The 27,438-nt window shown below is 39.9% G+C and overlaps 1 protein-coding gene across 1 annotated transcript; it reads left to right on the top strand.

Moving 5' to 3' along the window:
• Positions 1 to 340: 340 nt before the first annotated feature.
• prkcha (protein kinase C, eta, a) lies at positions 341 to 25,867 on the top strand. The gene is made up of 14 exons (XM_061743024.1): positions 341 to 780; positions 4,986 to 5,049; positions 8,725 to 8,878; positions 8,950 to 8,984; positions 9,087 to 9,169; positions 9,756 to 9,885; positions 9,980 to 10,113; positions 10,200 to 10,337; positions 12,149 to 12,322; positions 13,690 to 13,844; positions 18,198 to 18,336; positions 21,495 to 21,683; positions 24,909 to 25,055; positions 25,144 to 25,867. The coding sequence occupies exons 1-14, from the start codon at positions 430 to 432 to the stop codon at positions 25,291 to 25,293; spliced, it is 2,043 nt and encodes a 680-aa protein (XP_061599008.1). The 5' UTR covers positions 341 to 429; the 3' UTR covers positions 25,294 to 25,867.
• Positions 25,868 to 27,438: the final 1,571 nt, after the last annotated feature.

Raw genomic sequence — 27,438 nt, 5'->3', positions numbered from 1 at the left:
TGCATCATGGTCGTTGCAGTTTTTCAAACAAGAACTACAGCGTCAACCACGTGACCCACTAAACCGACAGTGACAAGCTGAGTGGTTTCGCCTTGTATGTTCTCCGGAGTGTGATAAATTATGCGGAACTTGCCGCCTGCTCGGCATGTAAGTGTTTTAGCTTCCTATTTACTGAAAGCTCTTGAAACAGACTCACAGCGAGTGCCTGGGGCTCCGCGCACTGACGGTAAATGCGCACTGAGCGCAGCTCCGCAGGTTCATGTCACTATGACTTCAGTCGCACACCGGGATTGACAGCAGTCAAGACTCTCTATCTTAACTGGTTTTTCTTCCTTGGGCTTTGTGTTATTTTTACGGATATTGTTTTAGTTTTTCGTGTTGTTTTTTTTTTTTCCTGGACATTTTACGCGTGCGTAAAAGTGTGTTAAAATGAAGTTTAACGGTTATCTGAAGCTCCGGATCGGAGAGGCGCTCGACCTCAAGCCGACAACCTTCTCCCTGCGCCACTCTGTCATCTTCAGCAAGTCTCCTCCAGCTCTGGACCCCTACATTATTGTGAAAGTGGACGACTGCAAAATCGGACAAACTCACACCAAACAGAAAACCAACACTCCCACTTATAACGAGGAGTTCTGCCTCAACGTGAACGACGGTAAGCAGATAGAGCTGGCGGTTTTCCACGACACTCCAATAGGATATGATGACTTTGTGGCCAACTGCACCATCCAGTTCGAGGACCTGATCGAAACCTCCAACACAGGAGAAACCTTTGAAGGCTGGGTGAGTGTGAAGTGAAAACTCCTGAATAAAATGTTTGTAATGTGCAATCATGAACTTTTAAACACGGTCAGATCAATCTTTTAAGGAGTCCCTGGACACAGAGCAGCTGAGTCCCAGCTTATGCAGTCATCCGTCTGGGTTGTCAGATACATGTGACCAAGTACTTATTTATTTTGCATCTTTGCATCACTATTCATTTATTTACCTTTTGCTTTTAGCCATTTTGCATCAAATTTGCCCTCTCAAAGTTTCTGCTATGTTATTATTTAATTTGTATTTTTTTGTTTTTTTTACATATTATTGCTTTCAGTGGGCTTCAAACCAAGATGTGATGCACTAGTAGCACACCCATGAAACACTTATTTCAAATCACAATAACATTCTTTATTTTTATATTTTTATTGGATAAATTGTTTGGCAAATGTTGAAAGATGCCTTGTCTTTGGCCAAAATGAAAATTTAGATTTAGCAAATTGTCAAATCAGAAGATTGGGAAACTAAAAAGATGCCTTGTCTTTGGCCAAAATGAAAATTTAGATTTAGCAAATTGTCATATCAGAAGATTGGGAAACTAAAAATACAGGAAATGGTGCAAGTACTGGATTCATTCAGTATTTCTGTGATATCTCGTCTCCAGTTCAACACACATGGTGATGCAGGGCCGCAGGATGACTCTTAAAGCAGCTTGTTTCCAGTGTGATCTTTAAAAAAAAATCCAGTTTTCTTTAAAAAATTATCAATATTAAAGTGTGGAAAAAGATTCACGGATTAAACAATCTTGAGTTAAATTGGTAGACGATGTTTTAGGTATTCCCCTCACAAATGTTTTACACTCTTGTGATTGTGGAAGTCAACATACCTTACATATTCTTCTTGTTCCTGTTAACTGAAGTCAAGGATGTAAAAAAGCTGCCTCGGGCATCCATGGTAGATTACCTGAGATTTTAAATCGGCAGCATTCGGACAGTGTTTTAATTGTCTTCCTTCTTCATTTTTCTTGCAAAAAAAAACAATCGAATGATATTAAGATGCACAACATGTACCTTGCATTTAACAGACCAAACGGTGTCAATAGATTCTTATCGTAATGCATTTGCCCAAATATTAGCAGATAATCTTCTCCAGATTAACAGGTGGTGGTATTAAAAATCAACACAGAATAGGGTTGTAAATGCTTTTCCAAAGGCATTCCAAGTATATTCAGATGGTTAGAAGCTGACTTCTTACAAATATGATTCTGTAAGAAGATTTATATTGTGCAAAACATTTTTTTGAAGATTTAATGTTCTCTGTGCGTACAGTAGACATGGCTCTTTTCTCTTCACTGCAGTATTGCTACTCTTCATCTCCATCAGGACACTAGGTTAGAGCAGGTTCAGAGAGCTTAAGCGCATGTTTACTACACATTACATTGAGTAGCCACGCCTGTTTTTCAGCATTTAATCTGTCTTGTTTGTGCTGATCAGAACGCTCTTTGAGAGATCTCACTTGTGACAGAGTGCTTGATCTTTTAAACACAGCACTTCTCTATCTCTGAGGCTTCATGCACTGGCCTGGAACGCTCTGGGTCTTGCAGTTATTGGCTTAGAAGCTTCGACTTTAATCAAAGGCAAATACGGCGTGTTCACCGCACATGCCGCTGCATTGGCGAGGTGCTAATTCCACTCAAGAAGAGTGGCAAAGTGCACAAGCACGTGTTGTCCAGCCCTGCATGTTTAAAACTATTACATTTCTAAAGCTATGCCTGGCTACAGAGTAAACTATATTTGGTTGAACGATATTAAAGGAAATCTATTTTTTAAAGCATCAGTTTTGTGATGCTTTTGATGCATAGATGACGGTGAGGAAAATCTGAGTTTAAAGTAAACCATTGGTTCCAGTCTCTTCAAATGTTAACCCAAAACTGGAGTTTCCCTTTTCTGACTTACTTTCATCCCTCCAGGACTTAAGACCACTGCAGGTGTTGTTGAACGTAACCTGAACCTCTCGCGGCCTGGAGCTCAGGCAAATTTATCACCACGTTCTCTCTACAACTCTGACTACAAGCAGAGATGGTTCACATTTATAGCCACATTGTTCTCTGACTGAGGGTTTCCCTCAACAAGTCAAGCACATGCAATTTAAAAGCATTGTTGTGTGTTTTGTAAGACTACAAGGGCTTTTACAATAACGGTAAATAAAACCAATAAACTAGAACAAAAAAAAGTAAGCCATTATAATAAAATGCATTGAATTGTTGAAATTGAAGAATGAGAAATATATCAAATACTTGTTGCTATCCTGACAAGCATACACTTAAATCACCATTTTGCAGTGTTAATTATCTCCAACAAAAATTTGCCATAATTTTTTTGCATTCACCAGATCAGTTAAGAAAACTTGAAGCAAAAAAATAATAACCTTAGCATTTGCTTTGCATACATTTTCACTAACACCCCAGTTCTGGTATGAAAGTGGAAGTTGGTTCACAGCTCGCTTTGTCACTTCAAGACTTCAACTCAAAAGTTGTTATCGGCTCGATCTGGGCCAAGAAGGGCTTTCTGTGGTTTGTTGTGCATTTGAAGTGCTGGGCTGGTTCTTTTTGCATACGAGGCGCAAGCCTCCACACGCCTACGCCGCTGTTTATCTCAGCTTTCCCACCAGCTGATCAGTGCTAACAGGCTCTCTGCTAACAGACTCATTCTTTATTGGCTGCCAGCCATCTGCTTCTCTTTGTTTCTTACCCTTTTCATGTGGTATTTTCCTCATTTTTTATGTGCAAACAGCCCAGGACAGAGAGTCACTTCATCCCATGTAATAGACTGGGGATTGCAGCTCTGTCTTAGACTCTAACTCTCACCCAAAGTTGCTGAATTAATTATTTTAATCCAAAGACGTCTAACTGTCCAGCATGGGATGTTTAACACATGACATTTAGACACAAGTGGCCAGTTTCCTTTTACGCCCACCAGTGACTGACAATTCTTAGTAGCATATTTGCCTTGTTATGCAATCATTTCACAGTTTTTTTAAATTTTCGCTTAATTTGGAACTGTGGTGTTGAAATGTCCATGTCATCTGCTAGTACAGTGGGGGGGTTTAAGCTGAAACTGAAAGTGGGTTGAATATAGCCATTTGACCTTTTCCATCTATAGTGACCTCTTTACATGACTGAAAAAAGGCTCTGTCCCCTAACAAAGATGTAAAACTTCCTCTTTAATGATGCAGCATTCAGTGTTCTGCTTTCTAACTGCAGCTCTGTGTCGCCAGTCAGCACATATACCTGTTTCAGATCGAATCTGCATCACTTTGAGTGAATCTTTTTATGGTTGTAATGCTTACACACCTGCATTCAAGTAAAGTGATTTACACAGGGCTGTAATTCTGCAGTTCTCTGTCCAAAGTTGTCAGAAATTAAAGGTGTAGGTGATTAAAAGCCTTCGTTCTGTTAATATGTGATCAAGACTTTTTATGAGAGACGTTTATGAGAGAAGAACTTTTTATGAGATATACAGTTTCAAAACAATCATTTGACAGCTAGAAATCACTCAGGGCAAGGCTAACATGTAAAAGTACAAACCTGTCAACGTATGTAACTCCTCCGTCCCTCCTTTGACATACATTGGTGAAACTATCAAAGATAACGCAGAGAAGTTTCACAGTGGACAGCTTGTTGTCTAGACTGCAGATTGAGACAGGATATGAGCAGGTAGCTGAAAGCAAAAGCAAAGCTGCTTGAAACAAAGTGGAAAGATCTGTTCATTGAAGTCAATATTTCACAACAATAGTGCCAACTGAGACGTCATAGTTTGTGACTTTTATTCTGTCTATATATGTCATTGTTTTGCCGTGTCAGTTTTTTCCAGGAAGGGTGGATGTAACATAAATAGATCTTGGTTTAAGCATAAAGTGACATATGTTTCCACTCAGCGGTTGAAGCAGGAAATGTCTTTTTTCTCCTTACTTGTCAATGTCCACCTCCAAAGAAGCAGTTTCTGTATGATTATTATTATTATTATTTATTTATTTTATGATTCACTGCTACATGTGAGGTCACTGCAACCAGTCCAACCTGCTCTGTGTCTTTCTGTTAAGGCATCCAGATTCCTTCAACAGTATGTATACACAAAGGAATGAAAGATATGCAGTTTGATAGCTGCACCGTCATTGAAACTGAGTCTGAATGAGCTTCAAAAATAATTGTTTTGTTATGTTTGTGCCTGCAGATGGATTTGGAGCCAGAGGGCAAGGTCTATGTCCTTATTACACTCACAGGATCTTTCACTGATGGTATGACCTTTACACTTCATTGTTTAACAGCTTTGCCCAAGTCAATATAATGACCAGACACAAATGATGGAAAGTTTTTAATTTAAAAAAAGAGGTTACTACATTTACAGTAATTATACAAAATTATTTTCATTCATTAATGTACATACATTTCTGCACTTGAGCCATGCTATATATATATATATATATATATATATATATATATATAAAAAAGAATCTTTATGTTATCTATGTACTGTACATAGGTGGCATCAACATCTCTGGGCTCAGAGGCATCTAGCATTTATTATCAAGTGGAAACGTGCACTGTGATCAGTTGAATCAGTATTCCCGATATTTTTTTTTTGAATAAATAGACACTTGACCAAAGACATTAACAATTATCCAGAAGTTTTTGACCAACAAGTCTAAAACTGATGGTTTGGGGATGTACCATTACTCTTTCTGAGATGGCAGCAGAAAAGGGAATTGAGATTTTAGATATAACATATGCTGTGTTTCTCAGGGACATATTTACATTTTCTACCAGACATTGAATCACCGCTGTCTGAAAAAATGAAATTAAAAAAAGACGTGCAACAGCCCACAGTGTTGCACCATATTTGCATGAATAACATACTGCACATGCTTCATTGCATGTTATTCTCAATAGGAGAAATGGTTACATGTGTTAACCAAAATGTGGTTAAAAAAAAAAAAAGAAAAAAGTTTTTTAATTTGCAGTAGGCCTAAAGTGCCCTCCCTCCAAAAAACAAATAATATAATAAAGTTGAAAAGGAAAGAAAAGGAAATACTTGATATCATGTTAAGGCTTTATATAATGAAATGCATAATGCATATCAAATAGAACCTCAGTTTTTTATTTATTTTTTATTTGTATTTTCCATATATTCCCCCCTCCCCCTTCCCCCGCTTCTTTACGAATCTACCGTGAAGCTCACCAGGTCTTCAGGCATGATCTTCTAATAATTTAAATAAGATGTGCGGAAGTGATTTTGCAGGGCTGATAAAGTAAAAGTTGAGATTACATGAGCACTTGAACAAGTTAATATTTTATTTTCTTGAATTATTTCATTCACTTGGAAAAAAAAAAAAAAAAACATGGACATTTTACATTATAGATTATTATGGTTAGGAAAAAAAAACAAAGTGTCAGTAAATATTGAAGGCCAAAAGATTTCAGATTATCAGAGCCCAAGATTTAGAAACACCAACTCATATGAAGTTAATGCATCTGCGTCTGTTGAAAATTTTCACTTGTCCACAAAATGACAAAATGAAAGTACCGGTATGTTATATTCAAAATCTTGCTCAGTGTGTTCACATTACGTTGATAAAGCCGGTGATCCACAGATAAATCTCTCTCAGTCCTGTTTCAAAGTCTGTCAAAATAGAAAATCTGCTGGATCAGAAGAACAGATGAGGAAGAACTTTATTGTGAGGTCAGCTCTCACATAGGATTAATGTTACTTGCTGAACGAAGTCTCTGGTACTGTGACGGTGCTCCGTTGTAGTGACTTTCAGTTATAACAAGAAGCAACAACAAAAGAAGTCATGAAGAAAGTATAGAAAACAGAATATTAAATTGTGACATCAGTGCACTGGTGCTACTGTAGCAACGTGTTCATACGTTTGTAAGGGTGGGGACAAGTGAAAGACAGAATAAGTCACCCATGCCTACCTTTCATAGCTCTGTGGCAGAAATGTGGTGGTATGGTGGTAAGAAATTAAGCATGCAAGAAAAGTTTCTGATGCCCCACATTAAAAAAATAAACATTTAGAAGAAGGCTAAAGGTTATAAAACCAAATTGATGAATGACAGTGAGGCAAATAGCAAACTGTCACTGGTGGTGTCATCTGTGATAAACGTGTGAAATAAGAAGGAAACGATACAAGTTCCACACTTCAGATTTAAATATGGCCATGATGGCTCTTCTTCAGATTTATATTTATGCTCAATGAAGTTATTGCTGTGCGAGAACCAAGCATTGTCCACACTTTCCCACTAAGTGACGGTGGAGTGCTCGGAATGAAAGACAAATTAGAAGTTTGTCACACATGTTAAAGTTAAACTGAAGATAAAATATGTTAACTTTTAGTCCAAAATATGTTACTACAAACAAGTAAAAGATACACCTCCTCAACCAGGAACTGCTTACGTCTGCAAATAACTAAAATCTATGCTGTTAAAGCGACACTACGTAACTCTTCCACCTTAATATAATATTTCCAGAGTCATTGTGATGGAACATCAACTTACAACAGGTTTAATGACACCTCTGTCATGGTCTGAGGGGTCTGTATCGCCTTCACTGGCACTATGTAACTTTGAGGAGCATGGTAGGAAGTGGAACCCTTCCACACTACTGGTAAAGCACTACCGCTTTTGTCCAAAGGAGACGCCAAACTCAACAAAAGCTGAAAGTTACGTTGTGCTGCTTTAAAATACCAGAAAGGTAGTGCAAATATATATTTTTCTGTTATTCCCGATATACAAGGCTGTGATGCTCGTACAGACGTGTACCTGTGATAACATCCATCAATCTGATTCTTTATGGAGTTTACAGAGAGAAGGAGTCTTGCATATAGAAGAGGTCTTACAACATACAGAAGCTGCTTCTCTGAATTCATCTCCCCCCTTTCTTCCCACCACTGCCACCAGCAGATTTGTATCTGTTTGCAGGGGGGGATAGCGTGGGCGGAGCACACAGGTTTCCGTAACGCATGTGTGGTTTTCATCTCACAAGCTGCTTGGCTAAACATGTGCTGAGACAACGAGTGCTTAGACTCGTAGAGCTTCATTACGGAAATGGATGCAGGGGTCAGACATTACTCAGAGCAGTTTTCACAACATAGTTGCATCAGAATTATGTAATGGATGATATTCTGGTAATGTGTTCACTTAATCCATTACGAGTCAGACGTAAAGAAAACAGAAAACATTTTTTTTAAACATTTTTTTTTTGTCGCTTTCTATTTTTAATAATCATGATTGATGAAGTCCGATATTTTCCGTGCATGTTACAATTAGCTGCTTTTCAGTTTTCCATGTAATTTCAAATTTAATTTAATAAAGCTTTGTTGGTTTGAATAACAAAAAAAAGAAGAAATTAAAGAAGCTAGTCTAGATTTTTGACAGCTGTAGTATTTATCTGATTAACGACTTTTTTCCCTGACTAAATCAATAGGATACAGATTGACTGATTCATGTGATTGCAGCTAAAAGTGACATGTACAGGATAGCTCTAAGTGAGACCCAAATAACCCAGTGCATGTTCATGGCTCACCTGATACTCGCAAGGGCAGGTTTATGGCCGCCATGGAAAGGAACCAAAACTGGAGGATCTATGGGACTGATTTGCTGCTGGAGCCTTAAATGATCCTTCAAGAAAGCTTTCAGTATTATTCTCACAGTTGAACTCTGAGGTTTCTGCTGGGCTATGATCAAAAGAAAACAATTAAACTCAACCACAATGGTAAAGTAATAGGTCAAATAATCCTTGATTAAAGTCACATTGAAGCATGAGAATATTACTTGTAGCCACTTAAACGGAACTGATCCAATTTTTATTTGCATTTTCAAGCATCAGCTTTAAGGAAGTGTTTTGAGTTCTAATTAAGCAGGAGCCCTTCTTCTCTGTTGTTTCATCCAAACTTTGAATCTCTTGTTTCCAGATGATGCCGTATTGCAAGAGAAGACCTACAAGCAGTTTACAAGACTGCGGCAGGGGGCGGTGAGACGGAGGATCCACCAGGTCAACGGACACAAGTTCATGTCCACGTTCCTGCGTCAGCCCACCTTCTGTTTTCACTGCAGGGAATTCATCTGGTGAGAAAGTCAACCAAGAACCTGCAGTAACCTGCGCCAACTAGATTTAACTGTGTCCTTGTCTCTTACAGGGGTGTGTTTGGGAAGCAGGGTTACCAGTGTCAAGGTGAGCAGAACTTATTTTCCCTTTCCACATTCTTTCAGTCATACCTGCAGGAGTTTTGAGATTGACAATGAGTTTTCTCCCCCCACCCCACCCCCACCCCAGTGTGTACCTGTGTAGTTCATAAACGATGCCACCAGCATGTTGTTACAGTTTGTCCTCGGATGAAGAAGTCAATAAAAGAGCAGGTAAGTGGCAATAGTTCAAGTCAGCAGATGAATTAGTAAAAAAAAACTGTGTGTCTGAAGGTTTTTGGTATTTGTTGTCACTGCTACCAAACTTCAAACAGCCTTTTTTTTTTTTAAATGTTTTTTTTTTTTTATTGTGAGATGTGAAAAAAGTAGCCGTGTCTACTACACATTGCACACCCACTCTGGACCAACACCTGCAATGATTAGTGAGCTGCATCGCTTCCTGTTCTTGTCACAGTGGATCACTGAACCACAACACTGTACTTCACCATAATCTTACACATGCACACTGTCCACACACTTTTCTGTGCTTTTTATACATGTTTCTATAAATATAGGCACACTTTTGCATGGATGGCGTGGCTCTAATGTACTGTCTTTGCTGAACAGCGCAAGTTTCTCTTCCTTGGGGAAATTCTGAGCAAATGCAACAATTAATAACATCTCGGTCCCACTTTGGTAAAAACAGGAACTTGCGTGTTGTTTTCTAAATGCACTCTATCTGCCAGTTTGGATATATCAAATGATGCCATATATCATCAATATACTCTTGCTTTTAATATGTGTTTGCATCTCTCTGCAGCCCAAAATTCAAGGCTTCAGCATCAACGTCCCTCATAAGTTCAACATCCACAACTACAAGTCGCCAACCTTCTGTGACCACTGCGGCTCGCTGCTGTGGGGACTCGTCAGACAGGGGCTGCACTGTAAAAGTAAGAGTTGGCAAGGGTTTTTTTTCTTTTTGCTTCTAAAAATAATGACTGCCATTTATTTTTTGTTGAGTGGTGGTATGGTTTCTCTTTGTAGTATGCAAAATGAATGTTCACATCCGCTGCAAAGGCAACGTTGCACCAAACTGCGGGGTCAACAGCGTGGAACTGGCCAATAAGCTTGCAGAGATGGGTCTGCAGGCAGGAGGACTTTCTAAACGAAACACGCTGGTATGAAGGAGTGCTGTTTTTCAGAATAATTCAGATATTTTCAACATGAATGTGACTTTGCAAATGAACCCTTTTGGAACTTGTAGGGAAAGAGCTCAGAGCAGAGGAGGGTGCCCTCGGAGAGCAGTGAGAGTACGAGTGCAGAAACTGAGCAGCAGGCCCCCCGGCTGGGAATTTCAGACTTCACATTCCTTCAAGTGCTCGGCAAGGGGAGCTTTGGCAAGGTGAGAATAACACGGGGGGTTTTAAGGACAGAATCGGATTCGGTATCAATATAGTGAATGAGGTCGAAGTTCGAATTTGTACATAATCCGGGAAAATAGTTTGTTTGGAGGAGCTTACCTCTGAAATTTTGGGTTTTTGTTGCAAGTAATAACTATTACAGTATTTATCGACTGAATGAAGGTGCAACTGCAACTTTTAGGACATTTTTTAAGTGTACAGTGTAAAGAAAAACAAAAAAATAAAGCACCAAGCAGATTGATCCAAAAAAGAAATTGCTGTAGATGGTTAAAACCTCTTTCCATAAGTCTGCAACTGGTAAATTGTGTCCCGTATTTCATACAATCTGGGAAGCCACCGGCTGTGGTCTAGTCACTGTACTTCTTCAGACAGTGAACACTCTTCTTGGTTCTCTTTGTAACCAGCGGATATATGAGATGGCAGAATCTCTTGCATGACATTTTTTAGCATGTTTAAACAGGTTTAAAGTAGATAATAAAAATGAGAAGTAAATATGTTCCAGTTTCGTCCTCCACATGAAAAATTACTTGTGTGCAAAGCTTGCAGAAGTATGATTAGTTAATACTACTCAGAATACTTCTTGGACAATTTCTTAAAACTGAAATGCTTCTGATGACAATAATCTTGTTCTGCAGATGCTTTATTTCTAGATATTTGTTTATATTAATCAAACACAGAGCCAACACTGTAAACAAGATCCAAGGAGCATATTGGTCATCTATTGGGCTTCGGTGGAAATGTTTATTGACTTATAAATCTGAAATTCCTTTTATATTGCTGAATACCCTGTGTTTATTACCCTGATTTAGCGTGTCGCCTGTCTTTACATAAACTGACTCGAGGTCAGGTGTCGACCTGGCCCTGCTATTAACTCGCTTCTGAAGGTACATTAAACGTTGGTCGGGTCTGTTGTAAACAGAATGATGCAGTATGGGCTAGCCTAATAGATCAGACCCACATCTAGAAACATGTAGGGTCTCCCCATCCAAGGGGGTGGCACCAACGGTTGCTTATCAAACTGCTTATGCACACAATTGTTTAGTCGTAGGACCAGTCAGAGCAACGAATAAGGTGATGTATTACGGGCGACAAAAATAAATCAAGAGGAGTGTAGAGTGTTGTGTAGAAGAGTTTGATGGAGCGAAAAAGACAATGTTATAAAAATGGAATCCAACAACAAGCAGAAGTTAAAAATAACTGGGGAGCTCAAACATTCAACCAATATCTCTCACATCAGATGGCTACTACTTACATTTGACAGACATAATCACATCAGATTACTTCTTGAATAGCTTACTTTATTGTTAGAGCAAGTTTACCGGATGCCACTTACCTCTTGTAAATGAGATGGGCCTCTTCACCCACAATCCCTAGGAGATTGTCACGCAAGACTGTTGATGCCAAAGCTGCTTCAGACTGCCGTTATTCCTCAGTTGCAGCCATTTCTACTGTTTACATCCAGGTTACATCGTCGCTCTGTCATCATGGTGTTAAGCCCACCCAGAGATTCTCTCTAACAAGGATAGACTGATCTGATTGGCTCTCCACGACCTTTGAGCATAGTTAATGAGCTCCAACAGACCGTAGCTAGGCCATCTGTAAATTTAGATTCAAATTTTGGTGATGCCAGCAAGACCAACCAAACAGTCAGTGTCCCTCGATAACGTCTCCCGGCTCCTCTTCCCTGCCCGCAACTCAGCTTCAGGCAGGGAGGCAATAACACGCCGTGCATTTCCAGGAAAGTAACAGGCCGCTGTAACTGTGTGGTGTGATTTTTTTAATGTGTCCGCAGGTGATGCTGGCCAGACTAAATGGCAAAGACCGTGTTTTTGCTGTGAAGGTTTTGAAGAAGGACATAATATTGCAGGATGACGATGTCGAGTGTACCATGACAGAAAAACGGGTGCTGTCCTTGGCCCGCTGTCATCCCTACCTCACACAACTCTACTGCTGCTTCCAGACCCCGGTAGGTGAAACACTTCAGTTATGTGTATATGAGGGTCAGTCTTTGCATGTTATCCAGCTGCTGTTCATATAAACCATTAATGGTCTGAGCACCACGGGAAATATTCCACTCACTTCTCAGACTGGTTTCTGTTTTCTGCACACTGCTGGTCAAGTGCTTCACGTTGCATCTCATGAGTTTGTACAGCAGGGGGCAGCAGCTCCTCTGTCCTGCCCCTGACATGAGATGCCACACCGGCAGAGCTGTTGTCTCACATGGGATGCTCCTAATCTGCTTTAGTTATTTGGATCATTGCTGACCTACTTGACTCATTCCTTTAGTTTGCAACACCAATGTTAATCCACCTTGCTTGATTTTATATAGCATTTTATTCTTATCACCTGTTTCCTGAGTAGTAGTCATACAAATGACATCACTTTTCTAATTAGAAGAAGTGTGATTCCCTCGTTGGTGTAGTATGTTTGTTCTTTCACCACTTTCTGGCTCAAGAGAATTGTTTTTTGGAACTGTGCACAACCATCTTAACAGTTAAACAGGAAACAGGATCTTTTCTCGCATGCTCTATTGAGTTCTCACGAGCTCTTGAGTCAAGATTTCTTAAGAAGCAGCTATATTTTTTGTGAATTTTAAACCCCAAGTGCAGGGATTTCTATATGTGCTTACTTGAATTTATAATTTTGAGGTAAAAAGATATTTGAAATAAAATTGTGCTTGTTGACATCTTTCAGCTCAACAGTTTTTTTGGTTTTTTTTTGTATAACAATATAAAAAAATAAAGAATTGTAAACCAATAAGTTTCTGTACTTTTAAGACCTTTGCCAGATCAGAGAGCTCTCTTCTTCCCCTGCGACACAAGTCTTTATAAGACATTGCATCGCTACAATAATGTCACACAGAAAATACATCCTTTTAATAATTATTTCTAAGGATTCTCTTTTAACCTAACGTAATTGCTGGCTTTAAGACAGATGTCAGTTACAGACTGAAGCAGAGTCAGACACGTGTGAATGTTCAGATCGCCTCGCCGGCAGATTCGTAAATCATGTGCTTTTGCAGTGTTTTTCTTCTTTTTTTCTCCCCAGGCTTCCCATTTTCTAGATCACTTATTGACCATAGTCTGTAATGAGAAAAGAAAGATTGATGGGTTTTATTACCACTTCCAGTTTTCCCTTACTTCCAACTGTGGTTGGTTTCACAGAAACATATTAAACAGACATCAGAAATGTATGAGAGGCAGCCATGTACCAACCTCGAGGCAATCTCGCTGAAGCCACACTCCCTGATTCTTTAATAACATTGTCACCTCTGTGAGGCTGCGGTGGTCTGTGTGCATCTGTGTAAATGTCATCCCCTCATTCATATGACAGGACCGTCTCTTCTTTGTGATGGAGTTCGTTAATGGTGGCGATCTCATGTTCCACATCCAGAAGTCCAGGAAGTTCGACGAGGGCAGAGCGCGTTTCTACACAGCAGAGATCACTTCTGCTCTCATGTTCCTGCACAGCAAAGGCATCATCTACAGGTTTGACTCAGGCACACAAAACGAAGTCAAGCTTGCTCTACCACTCAAGAGAACAATTGCATTTTAAAAAAGATTTCTTTTGCACCTTAAAAACACAGCTCATGTTTCTCAAGATGACCATATCTAGACATACGAAATGACTTGAAATGTCAATATTGACGGTCTTAGTTTAACTTGGAGTCCGTTGACCATCAAGTTTCTGTTTATTATTTGTAGGATTGAGCATATTTGGAGCTCGACTGGCACTTTTGATCAAAAGTTTTGTCATTTTTAACATTACGGGTACAAGCAAAAGTTCATGAACCTTGTGGAAATATCAAGATTGCTGCATTGATTAATCATACTTGTGGATGTTTCTTCCCCTATGTGACAGTCTGTGTGTTAAAGGCCCCTCTAAAAATGACCTGGAGTCAGGTGTTCCTCCAGAGATGATGAGATGTGAGATGTGTCCCTCCTTATAAATGTCGACATACCAAGTCTGGTTACTGTCCAAAATGTAGTCTTATCAGGATTGGTTGTTATGAACTATGCCTCACTCAGAGCATTGAGTTGTGCAAAGCTGGAAAAGGCCATGGCCGTGTTTCAAAACAATGTACAATACAACAGACTTTATTCATGTGGTGAAAATTTGAACTGTTGATACTCTCAGTAGAGGTGGATATCAGACAAAGAGTACCATAAGTTTCTGCAAGTCGCCTGCATCTCTTTTCGTTGCAAAAAAATGTTTACACTAGTCCACTAGGATGTGCGTCATGTGAGGGCTGAAATCTCCCACCAGTTGTGAGGCATGTTGGAGGGAGCATCAAGGTCCAAGGCTTCCTTCCACAACTATCTGGGGAGCAATTATTTTATATAGCATTGAGATAAGATGTCAGACAGCAACTGCAAAACAACGTCTGAACCTCGTTGGAGTTTGGTTGACAGGGAGTCAAGGACATTAAAGTAAAATGGTTTGATAAGAAGAAAATGTAATTCTTCTCAACTGAGATGTTGCACTATGAGTTATGCCTGGTGTACGCTGCACAGGTCTGGGCTGTTTTAGTCTGAAGATGACCAAAATCATGGCAGAATCTTTGATTGTGGTTTCTTTGCTGGTCCTATATCGTACATTGTGAGTGAGTTGGTGACAACCATCTCGTAGGTTTCGTCAACAAAATATTGTGCAAGATCATTTTCTGACAGAAATCCAACTTCATCGGCTGACTAGCCAATTAAAATGCTACATGAAAATAATTATTGCAAATTGCTTCCTCTCCCCTAACCATGACCTCAACCACGTTCTCCTCCTTCGCCGCTTCTTTTTGAAATATTTTAGATGAGTGTAAAAGATACCAGTGAAGTCCAATTCACTTTCTTAGTTTGCTCATTGTCTCTACATCTGTCATATCCTGTGATTCAGGTGGTCTTATCATCTTAAAGTCTACACATAGCATTCTTGATGTAATACTCAAGAGTAAACAGTTGCCAGTTGTACAGTGTGAGATGTAAAGCAGCTCTCAAAGATGATGGTTTGCCCAAGCAGCCTTCTTTGATTGAAAACCCTTTTCTACATCAGTGATTCATAATTCTTCCTCATCGTTGCAGAAGTGTCTCCCGTAGTTGCTGATGGAGGTAGTTTTTGCTGAGATTTAACCAGTTTCAGAGTCTGTTCATCTGCAGTTATGACTCAGAAGAGAGTCGGACCTCACTTTTATCAGTAATCCATTCAGAAATCCTGGTAATTCCGAGAGATTCTCAAGCTTCATCTAGTAACTGTCAGTTTTATACATTCATTTAATTCAGCTTTATAGAGGTTGAACACTACTTTTCACGCTGTATGACCAGTGTGTGTAGCTTGAGGCCTTTTTTGGACGTCACAGTGAGTTGGGTGGTGGAGCAGTGGGCTCCATGACCAGTGCATGATGATAGGGAAGGGGGACATCATGTGGGCTAACAGTAAATTCTGAGCTATATTTAGTTGTCCGTGTGTCCCGTGTCAGTCTGCACTAAATATCATGACTGTTGGCTGAACAGGGCATGTAAATCTTGTACGCTACAATTACAGCAGTTTAGTGGACCAGAATAGTAGCTTGCAGAGCAAAGTAGGAACAACAAAGCGCTGTCTGCCTCCTTAATATAAAACTGGAGCCGTGGTGGTCTCATGCATGCATTCTCATGACTTGACTTGTTATCTTTGTGTGGCTCTTGTTGCTGTGGGTAAAGGTTGATGTCACACTGTGACCACGTTTGTGTTCTTTGAAAGAAGCTTGAAATCTTGGTTTTAAAATTAAGCTTTTGATATTTTAATGGTTAATTTCACAGTTTGAACACCATGGCTAACTAATAATTATTTGTGGGGAGGAGAGCTGACTAAGTACAGATTGATGGGGGTAAACACTCAGATGATATGGCACTTTAATGAGGCAAGAGTGGAAGAATGAACAGGGAATTCTTAACTCGCAACAAAGTAACTGGGTTCTTTTGCATCTTATTTTAAAAATGCATCATGGACCTATAATTACCTGCAGTATAAAAATGTCAGAAGCTCTCATGATTTGCACAGATGTGTTTTAACACTCTAACCACAAAGAAAAAAAGAATTCACTCTGTGCGTCATAGCATCTGTCAGGACATCCTCTTTTGTTTTCTGGAAATTTCTTATGCGTTCAACTCGGTCTCTTACCCAATTAGTCGTTAAGAACCCTCTCCAGATGTCAGCGGCTCCCTCAGTTTTCCGTTACTATGGATTCCAAGGTGTCCAGCTGAGCTCATTTGCATAAACAAAGGTTCAAAGTCTGAGTCTGGGCTTGACTTGCGTTTACAGGGTGGTGAGTTTACTCGATGAAGGATAAAAACTCATCTTCAGGGGCTGATTCCACTCCAGCTGTCAGAGAGTCACCAGGCCATCAGCCCCACAACCCCCCACACCTTTTTTGGGGTCTAACCACCACTACAACCCCCATCGTTCTGCCAGCATAAAAACATGCACCACCAAACAACAGAACTGTTTGTATATCTGTAACAGAACATCACAGATCCCTGTTTAAGCATGAATATCTTCAGACTGAGTTCTCGTTTCATTTCTCCTGCTTCTTTTACTGCAGTTCAAGCACCAACAAGCTCTAGTCTGTGTACTCTCCAGTTGGCTGGTCATGATGTGTAAACATCAAAATTGTTTGTTTTTTGACAGTTCATCTAACAGCGAGGAACATACACTATTAGAGTATGAGTCTGCATTAGACAGTCTATTTTTGTTGTGCTGCGTTGTGTCTCTGTATTTGTTATCTTGTTTCATGGAAATGACTCTGGATCAATTATTAGATATTACTAAAAGCAAATCACCTCTAAAGTTAAATGCCTTTCCTAACCTCTTTGAACATCGGCCTTTGTTAACTAGTATTGTGTGTCGTTCTTAAGGCCTCTTCTACACAATGACCTTTTGTGTGTAGTTCCGTCACCTGATCACAGATTAGAGCTTAATGCCGGAGCGCGCTCTCGCCAAGTTTAATCTCTTCGCCAGATGACAAAGCACCAGTTGACATGAACATAAAACAGATTTCTGCAGTGTTTGGTTATGGATAGATTAGTTTGCATAATAAACAGAAGGTACTAGTACTAACAATACATTTGATTTTATTTCTCTGTCCTGTGTTTTTAGTAAAGACACACTGTTGCTATTGCTGTCTGTGGAGACAAAAGAATATGGATATTATGAATTATGCCTGGATTTATAATTTCTATAGCAAAAATAAACACAACTGCCAATGTTGTAGTTTTGCTCGTTTATTAAATTAAGTTTGCGTCGAACAAAAATGAGTGAAAGATTCACTCGAGATAGCCTTGTAATAGGACTATTAAAGTAATAGATTTGATTTTATTCATACAATATGATTCGTCACCCAAACAGAATATTTATTCAACTTAATATGTTGCTTTATTTAGTTGCTTCTAACACAACATTCTATGTATGTATATATAACACATGTATTTATATAGTTAATGTGTTTCACAACAAGACAATAAAAACGGATAAGGAGGAAATTACCTTTCAGGGGAGCAAAAGTGGTCATTTGACAGTTGTAGGGTTGTTTTTTTTTGGTCAGCTATCAAGTCCTCTATCAGCTTCTTCCTGCGTGTTATTCTCAGAGCTTGGTCTTATTTGTCTCACCCCCGAATTTCTACCTTTTGAAAAGATATGAACTGAATGCAGACAACATGCTGTGACTAGAAACTGAGCGGAATCTGATGTGTCAACATTTATCAGTTGGATCTGGATTTTGGTTGTTATTACAATTTTGTTTTAATTGTGAGAACATGTTTCACTTATTTCTCAACTCATGCTTCATTTTTGTCTGTATTTGTTTTGTCTTCAAGGGACCTGAAGCTGGACAATGTTCTTCTCGACAAAGATGGTCACTGTAAGCTGGCGGATTTTGGCATGTGCAAGGAGGGCATCCTTGAAGGTGCAGCTACTGGAACTTTCTGTGGGACCCCAGATTACATTGCTCCTGAGGTCAGTATCAACTCCTACACTGAACATCACAACATGTACAGTAAGTTGGGTTTTTTTGTGTGTGTTTCAGACCAAATTTAAAATGGTCTTTTTATGTTCCACTTCCGGATCTAAAATGGGAGCAAAAATATGCTTTGTGGAAGGTTTTGTAAAATGAATAAAGATAAGAGACACATTTTGAGAAACCAAGAGTCAAGTCAAGTTTATTTATAAAGCACTTTAAAAACATCAACATGGTCCAAATTGCTGGACAGGTGAGTGGAAAACAAAAACAAAACACCATAAAACATAATACACATAAATAAAACAATCATGATGAGTTAAGTGAATAAAATAGGATACAATAAAAGAATAAAAGGATAAAATAAACTCAACTGTCTTGCTAGATGTTAAAAGCCAAGGAGAAAAGGTGGGTTTTGAGAAGGGATTTAAAAACAGACAGAGAGGAGACCTGTTTGATTTGCTGAGGCAGGTTGTTCCAAAGTTTTGGAGCTGCAACAGCGAAGGCGCGGTCCCCTCTGAGCTTCCTCTTAGTTTTAGGCTCTCTCAGGAACAGCTGATCAGCTGATCTGACAGAGCGACTAGGCATATAAGGGTGTAGAAGCTCAGAGAGGTACGGCGGGCAAAACCATTCAAGGATTTAAAAGCAAATAAAAATGTTAAAATTAATCCTAGAATGTATGAGCAGCCAGTGGAGGGAAGCTAAAATGGGGGAAATGTGCTCATGTTTCCGTGTGCCAGTTTAAAGGCGTGCTGCAGCATTCTGAACCATCTGGAGACGGGAGATGGAGGAGGCACTAACCCCCACATAAAGGACAGCATAGGTCTGCTCTTCACCATTGTCCATGACATATACGTCCAGTTCCTTCAGTTGTTTGTTCCACCTCACTGTGCTGTGGAAATCCCACAGGAGGCGGAACAGCGGTTAACAACGGTAACAGCTGCACTGCACTGGGAGGTAGTAACAAAGCTGTAATAGGACAGTGAGACTCAGACCTGTGTGCTGTCTGACAGAGGTGTTCAAGGTTAAAAAAGAAACACTGTTTTCAACCGTAGTCGACTCGAGGTACCAACTACTCAGTGGAGCCTGTTGTCATGTTGGGCAACCTGGAGGAGCATCCATCAGCTGCAGCTCCTCCTCCAGCTGTAATAACAGCATGAGCTCCTTCAGCCACAGGGGAACTGGGAAGATGTGTGTCCCCCATTAGACAGCCAGGTAGAAACTTTCTTTATGACTGCATTAAAAAAAAGACTGAATATGCTGAATAAAACAAGAGTTGTAGGTAGAAAGCAACAGTTGAGTAAGACATGCAGTGATCAGAGATATTAGAGACTTGTTGCCGGCTGTAGACTATGAAGCAGAGAAAAGAGGCTGTCTTTAGATCATGGAATATCATAATGCTCTGTGAACGCACAGACTGGAGAGGCAGTATTACACCTTCCTGGGTTCACTGTAAATGCACAGTTGGAGACTGGAGACAGGGAAGAGAGGCTCCCCAGATGTCTTTTATAGCGCGATTGTTATATAAAAGCACTATAGTTGCAGGTCCAATTGCTGCATTACAATAACCGTTGTCATCTTGTGACCTAGGACGTTCTGGTGCCAAGTACCCCACCTGGAAACATCCTTATCTAACTTTGTCTTTGTTGTGAATAAACTAGTGCAGTGGTCCAACAACCAGACACTGCTAGATTTCAGATCCGGGGGGCTTTTTCTACCAATCACCACCCCACAGGTTTTACTTTTGCTCTACTGGGGGACTTCACTGCTTGTGTGGGTAGGTACAGAAAAACCCCTGCAGGGTTAACGGTGGTTGCCCACAGGAGTGTTGAAGTCCACCAGTAGGGCAATGCCGTCCCCAGACAGCACACCTTCCAGCACCCATCCCAGAAACTATGAAGTTGACTACTATACTCTATACCAGGGGTCTGCAACCTGCGGCTCTTCATCCTCATTGTAGCGGCTCCCTTTGGCCTTGAAAAAAAACCCCAACATAAATAAATGATATTTCTGAATTCATTTTTAGTCATATTATTAGTTTATTTTGTTGGGCAGTTATCTTGGAGTTTGAGTTGATGCCATCTAATTTTAAAAGAACTATTTTTAATTTCTATATTTCTATATTTATTTTTAAAGCTTCTAAGCTGCAGCTACATTTTTTATTTATATTAAAGTGGGATATTTTTTGTTTTACTTTTACACAAATATAGACTGAAATAAATTAAACTGTGAACTGTAGGCCTATTTCAAAGTACGCCTACAAATGCACACTGCACTTCTGTTGTTATATTTAGGGGTTGTAACAGGTAAAATAAAGAAAAGATGATAACTTTTCAAATCTCTGTTATTTCTTGTGGCTCCCGAAAATATTTTTTGTAGAAGTGGGTGCAAAATGGCTCTTTTGATAATAAAGGTTGCAGACCCCTGCTCTATACTACTATACTCCCAACAGCTGTTTCTCTGACACAAAGATGCCAGGAAGTGCATTTTTGTCTCCTTTAAAAAAAACTCTAGCTGGACAGTTAGTTTCCGAAAGCATCCCAGTGAGTCAACAATAGAAAAAAAGTTGCACCACAGGTTAATTCTGGGCATTATAATGCTTGTCTGACTGGCTTGCCTTTTATTCTTAATGCATTTATAAAACATTCATTGTTGTGGAGAACTGAGGAAAGAAAAATGTACTCAGTTTATTTTAACATGAGAACAAAACATAAAATCATTATGCAATATTTAATGCATTTCCTTTTTCTTTACAAACTGTTTAAACCAACGAATAAATCAAACCATATTTAGCTTCCTGCAGACCAGTAACTGAGTCCCAATGATGCAATTTCCAGTTTCTCCATCAGACCATCTTAGGAAAAGCAAACATTGTGGTCACTGTTCTCCACTTTACACTCCATCCCGACTGACTGGAAGGCAGCACGTGTGCGAGCCAACTTCTCTATTTACTTGGGAAGCCCAGATCTCCTCATTAGTTTTAATGAGGAGTTAAGATTATCCAGCTCCTCAGTCCATCTCTGAATGTGTAAAAGACTCTTTTGTTGTCTTCAACACGTGCTTCTCAGTATGTCCCACTAATGCAGCACACCCACACATTAGCTGTCTAATGCTCTTTGTGTAGTAACATTTAACTGTATCTGACATGTTTCCTCAGATCCTGCAGGAGATGCTGTACGGCCCCTCTGTGGATTGGTGGGCCCTCGGGGTGCTGCTGTATGAAATGCTGTCGGGACACGCCCCCTTCGAGGCAGAAAATGAAGACGACCTCTTTGAAGCCATCCTCAATGAAGAGATAGTTTATGCGTCTTGGCTCAGTACAGAGTCAGTCGACATACTCAAAGCTGTGAGTCTACATTCATTTTACATTCATTCATTTTTTATGAGCTATAAAACATTAATGTATGACTCTGGATGAAGGCTTGGATTGGGAGTGTTTGTCCTTTTAGCAGACAGTTACTTCCCCTGGATTGCCTCTGTCTGACTTGGTGTCTGTTACACAGCTGCAGGAAGGGCCTTTGACACTTAAAAAAAAAAAATAGGTAGCCAATGGAGGAAATCAACTTCTCAATGGACCTTTGAGCAGACTTGTGCATTAAAGCAATAAGTTAAAGGACAGAGCTCTAGTGTAGCTTGGTAGAGCAGAATGGTGTGGGTGAAGTACTAAAGGTTAGGTTCTATGGGTTTCTGTCATCAGGGGTTGTTACTTGTTGTCTTTCAGGCTGACTGATAAACTCAGACTGCACAGGGGCTGGCGACTCTTGGGAGTCTGCCAGCCAGCTGTTTGGCCCAGGTCTGTTGCGTAACTATATTAAGGCATGGTTCACTGGCCAGCCACAGTACATAGGCTATAAATATGATTGCTCCTCCTCCCTCCATTCCTCCAGTCTTTCACACTGTTCTCCCTGTATCATTGTTGTTATTTCAGCGTTCTTGAGGAGTCGCCAGTCCAATCTCCCATGCAGATTTGTTCTTAGTGTCACACGTTACACGATGGTGTGAATGGATTTGAAGGCCGCGGCTCTATTTTTACTGATGGCTGATCCTCTGCGAGGTCCTCCTCGTCATTGTAAGCAAGTTAGACGAGCTCAGCTGCCGTGTTGTCCAGGGTTTTGTGAGGATGTCTAAAGTAATATCACCATTTTTGAGTATACAGTATTAAATAGGGTCGATTCAACACAGAAACATTCTTTTGATGATTTCTGTAAAGCTTTTCATTTTGTATTAATTAGTTTATCATTATTCCCTGACATATCCAAAAACTACATCAAATGTCAGCATGATACAACACAATGTTGCTTCATCTATTTATTTATTTTTATCTATTTATAATTGGAAAACATCAGGGCAGCACCTAGACTACCCAATTTACATTAAAATCTTAAGTTTCAAGTATGTCATGTTTCCAGTTTCTTCAAAGGCTGAAAAATAACCTAAAGTGGACAATTTTAAGAAAAACCACAGTTTATTAAAGGTTGTTTTTTTTTTTTTTTTTTTAAGCACAGCCACAGTCTAAAGGGGTAAAACCTCAAATGTGATTTTTTTTTTTTTTTTTTTTTTTTTTGTGTCTTTTTTCTTCTTTATAGAGTACAGTTTAAGACATAAAACACCAAATCCTTATATGTCATAAGCTTGAACCAACATTGTATTGTTAATTTATAAGTGAATTATAGGAAATGTTGGTTTTACATTTTAGAAGTGTCTCATCTGGCTGCTTTGTATCTTTTGCAAAGAGAACAGCTTCATCGTGTGGTACTGCTGACTTGGCAGGTCTGGTTCTGAGGATGGCACAACTAACATGTAGCTATGGAAAGATTACCTCAGCTTGACTGGAATGCATTTTGTGGTCTGCAGTCTCCTGAACTGATTGACCCCTGTTAGACTGTTTTATTCAAAGTTAATTCCACTTTCAGCACCCCACTTATACATTATGCTACTTTGGTCTTTTTTTTAAAACTAACTGCAGAAGACAATCAAAACCCTGCTCACGGCAGCAAGTCTCTGCATGTAACTGCACTAGCATTACCCTGCATCTTCCCTTCCCAATCACACTGCAAAAAATATGTAATGTTAGTGGCATTAAGAATAGAATATAGATAATAAAGGGTGATATAGCAGAACATTTCCATGAAGAGATCAGTTCCCCATTTCCACAGTAGAGGCGTGCATCGGAAAAACCTGTACTGCCGTCACTTTCTTCCTAATGTCCTGGCCTTCATATCTTTTATAGTTCAGAGGAATAGCTGTCCTAAGTTGGCATTGCATTTTCCAACCAATTGGGGCCTCCTGGCACGTACACCTCCTCGGCAAATTCCAGAAGCAAAAGAATAAACATTTCTGCAAGCAGTTCCCACCGGTCCCAGCCATGTGTGGTTGGACGCCTTTTGCTGTTCACTGGACTCGGGGCTGAACGTCTTTCATCACTATTTCATTATAGTATAACGCTACTCTCAGATTCCCTACAAGGTCAGTGGTCAGATCGTGATACTGTGGCCCCCATGTCAGTTCAGTTGCTGTACTCAGGCAGGTGTTTTCTCAGAATTGTGATTTCCTGACTTTCAGAACTATCCCTCTATCTTGCAAGGTAACTTTGAAACCCTTGCACCTTGCAGTTTTTTTTTATAACCCTTGGGAAATACAGTATATAAATGCCTTGTCCAGAGCAGTCTCATCTCTTTTTCCCAACTTGGCTAGAAAGAAATGTTCTAATGGCGCTGATCTAAAGACTGGGAATAATTTGCACACAAGGCCTTCATGAAGCGAATAAATATTGTATGTTTTGTGGTGTTTATTCTGGAGGAACTGAGAAGTGCAGTTGAAACACAGCTGCTCCCTCATACTGGGAACTTTGTTTTGTTGAGGCATGCAAGGGCTCGGTTCAAGTGACTGGTAGCTGATTGTGTTTGGGTGACAAAACATAGAGGTCTATCCAATGCCTTCAAGGTAATCTGGAAACTGTCACTATGGAGACAGATTCCTCAGTTTGTTGTGTTAAGTGTCAGTCTTATGGCACTGATAGACTCTTAAACTACGACAGAATTTTGGAGAATATATTCCTCTTTTTGTGTTTTTTCTCAGTAACAAGGTCAAACAGTGTTTTTTCAGTCTTTGTTTGTGGTCCCCTCCCAAATCTTTGCAGTCGGAAAAGCAGTTGGAGTCCTGCTGGTGATTCACTATTGTTTATTGTGTACAAACTAGGAAGTTGAGACACCTCAGTTGCACTTTACAAAGCTGAGCTGAACCTCGTCCAAGTGGGAGGTGCCAGATACAATCCTCTATGCGAGTGTGTGTGTGTGTGTGTGTGTGTCTAAGTGGGTGTGGGAACTGGGAGGCGGAGACTGACTGGATGGACTTCTGGCTTGAATCCAGTTTGGCATTCCTCCAGAAGTATCTAGTTGGATCCAGCTGAGTTATGTGAATTTCATTTCTTCAGAAGCAGTCAGCTCGAATCACCTGACACAAAACAGTTTACTTTTATTTTGAATCAAAGGCATGCTCAAACTGGTTTTCCGTGGGTCCTTATTCATTTTCATTTGTGATTTCATTCCTTTTTTTTCCCTGACTTCCACAGTTCCTGACCAAAAACCCAGCGCGGCGTCTTGGCTGCGTGGCGACGGAGGGTGGGGAGAGCGCTGTAACCGCCCACGCCTTCTTCATCAGTATTGATTGGGAGAAATTAAATCGTAGAGAAATAGAGCCACCTTTTAAGCCACGGATTGTAAGTCATGAAAGTGAAAGGGAATAACTTTTTGTGGTCTTGTGAGGCTGAAGTTGTCTTTTGATACTATATTGTTATTCTCTTCCAGAAAACACCAGAGGATGTCAACAACTTTGACCCAGATTTTACTCAGGAAGAGCCTACACTCACACCCATTGACGACCCTGTGATCCCTTCCATCAACCAGGAGGAGTTTAGAAACTTTTCCTTCACTTCAACTGAACTGCTTGAAATATAAGAAGCACAGAAATCTTCTATTTGTGCCAATCTTTTCAGTATGTTTGGTCTCATCTAAGACATTTTGCTGCCGTTTGTATAGGACACTCAAGTTCTCTAGAAATTTGAGTGTGCTAAAAACTGAAGTCAAACACAGCTTGAGAAGAAACGAGGCCTCTGACCAAACTCTTATGCACTCCTACAAGACCAACTTTTAAAATATACTCTGTTTCAACTGTCATGTTCATGCAGGATCTGCAGGATGTATTTGATATGCTGTTGTGTTTCAATGACTTTTCCTCCTTTTTATAAAAAATGAAAAAGCGCTTTTCTGAGCATTATTTTGTGGCCTGCGTTTCAGTTTTTGCTCCTAGCTGCACTGCACAGACATGCAAAGAGCTCTAACATTTAGTTTTAAACAAACCAGCCAAAGATTCCCAGAAAAGTCAATGTGTTAAATCCAGGAAAGACTGAGTGAGCAGATGGAATACTTTCTCAATGATGTGACCCTGTTCTGGAAAATTACAAATGCACACAGGCTGAAACACACTGGCTGTGTGACAGTTTTGTGTGCCCACTTTCAAAATAAAGGACTAAAACTTGAATAAAGCTAAAAACAGACACCAACATCTGTAGCTCATCAAACAACAAAACATTTCCAGTTAAAAAGATGATATATTCAAGATGTCACATTTCAGATGATGGGCGGGCTGGAATGTGGGCACAAACTGTCTTGAAACTTCTAGGCTCATCTCACTGACTCACAGTGGATATTAATCTGACAGTCATGTTTGGGGTGATGCAATATTTCATTTAAGATGAAAGCAGGGCGGTGATTCATTGTGACTAAAAAAAACAGTTTCCTTAGATTTTGCCACACAGTATCCGAACAAAGGATGCTAAGACTTTAAAAGTCTGAAGTGTTAACAGTTATCACTCAGTCTTCTGCTGTCTCTTCAAGCTCACTCTCCTTCGCTCCACAGACACAGAGCCTTTGAAAGCTTCCAAGTCTGTGGGCAGACTGCCTTGGTAGTGGGAATTTACAAGGGGTTATTTTCAAACATGCACTTCCAAGAACATTATTAAATATTCTCAACAGAACACATCTGTCTTTGTGAAAATTGAAACCCGTAGCTAGCTAACAGAGAGAAGACTTCAAACTTTAACCCTTCATTGCTGTGACGTTTGTAGCTTCTCTTGTGGGGGCCTTCAGTCATGCATTCTGTCGTCGCAAACCAGTAGAGATTAAACAGGAAACCACACAACATCGGTACTTTTGCCTTTGAGTGAAAATAAAAAGATGAGAGCAAAATGTTTAGGCTTTTTTGTGTTGTGCTGAAAAGTATCATTGCAAGTATTATGTGCTGGTGATAGTAAAAAATAAGGAACTGTAAAAAGAAAAGAAAACAAACATACTTTTACAAGGCATTGCTTTTGGCTGAAACTGAACTGAAAAAAACAAGCGTTAACAGAGAAAAACAATCCCAACCGTCCAGGACATTGACTCTTCCTGTTAGTATGAACAAGGAAGTCTTTGGACTCACATGTGTTTATCTCTTCAGGTCCATGTCCTGTGGAGGATTGCAATTTGGCAGCTTTTGATACAAAAGTGAACCTTCGCATTCTGAAACTGAAATCAGCTCTGATTTCACAGTTCAATAATCCAAAGTTTTGTTTACAAATGAAACTCCATTTGAGCTGAGCTCAGACGTAATCGCTGTTCGACCCTGCTAATGGCTCCATCAATCTTGTATTGTGGTTCAGTCTCAGATATCCCCTGACACATAATTTAAACTCAGCATTGATCTCAGCGACTACACATCAGCCAACTAATCTACTTTAACCTTCCAATTAACTTCGATGAGGCTGCGTGCTATACATGGAATAGACATTATGCCTAATTTTTTTGTTTGCCCATTGATGAAGCCTGTTGTCCCCGGGTTATGCCTGAAATGAAGTACTGGTCTTGTCTCAGCTTTGATAACAGAGTTATTGATAGCTGCCAGCAGTGTCTCCACACTGCTTTATTGAATTGCTGTTTGATCTTGCTGTCCTGCATCTTTGACAGATAATCCCTGAAGCAGGAGCACTTGATGAAAAGAGACTCTTCTGGGATATTTTGGGCAGCAATAGAAAATACGTCTTCCTCAGTCTCCAGCCTTGAGTT

Source organism: Cololabis saira, chromosome 16 (assembly GCF_033807715.1).
Source record: "Cololabis saira isolate AMF1-May2022 chromosome 16, fColSai1.1, whole genome shotgun sequence".
NCBI lineage: Eukaryota > Metazoa > Chordata > Actinopteri > Beloniformes > Belonidae > Cololabis > Cololabis saira.
This window is presented reverse-complemented; position numbering and strand designations above follow the sequence as displayed.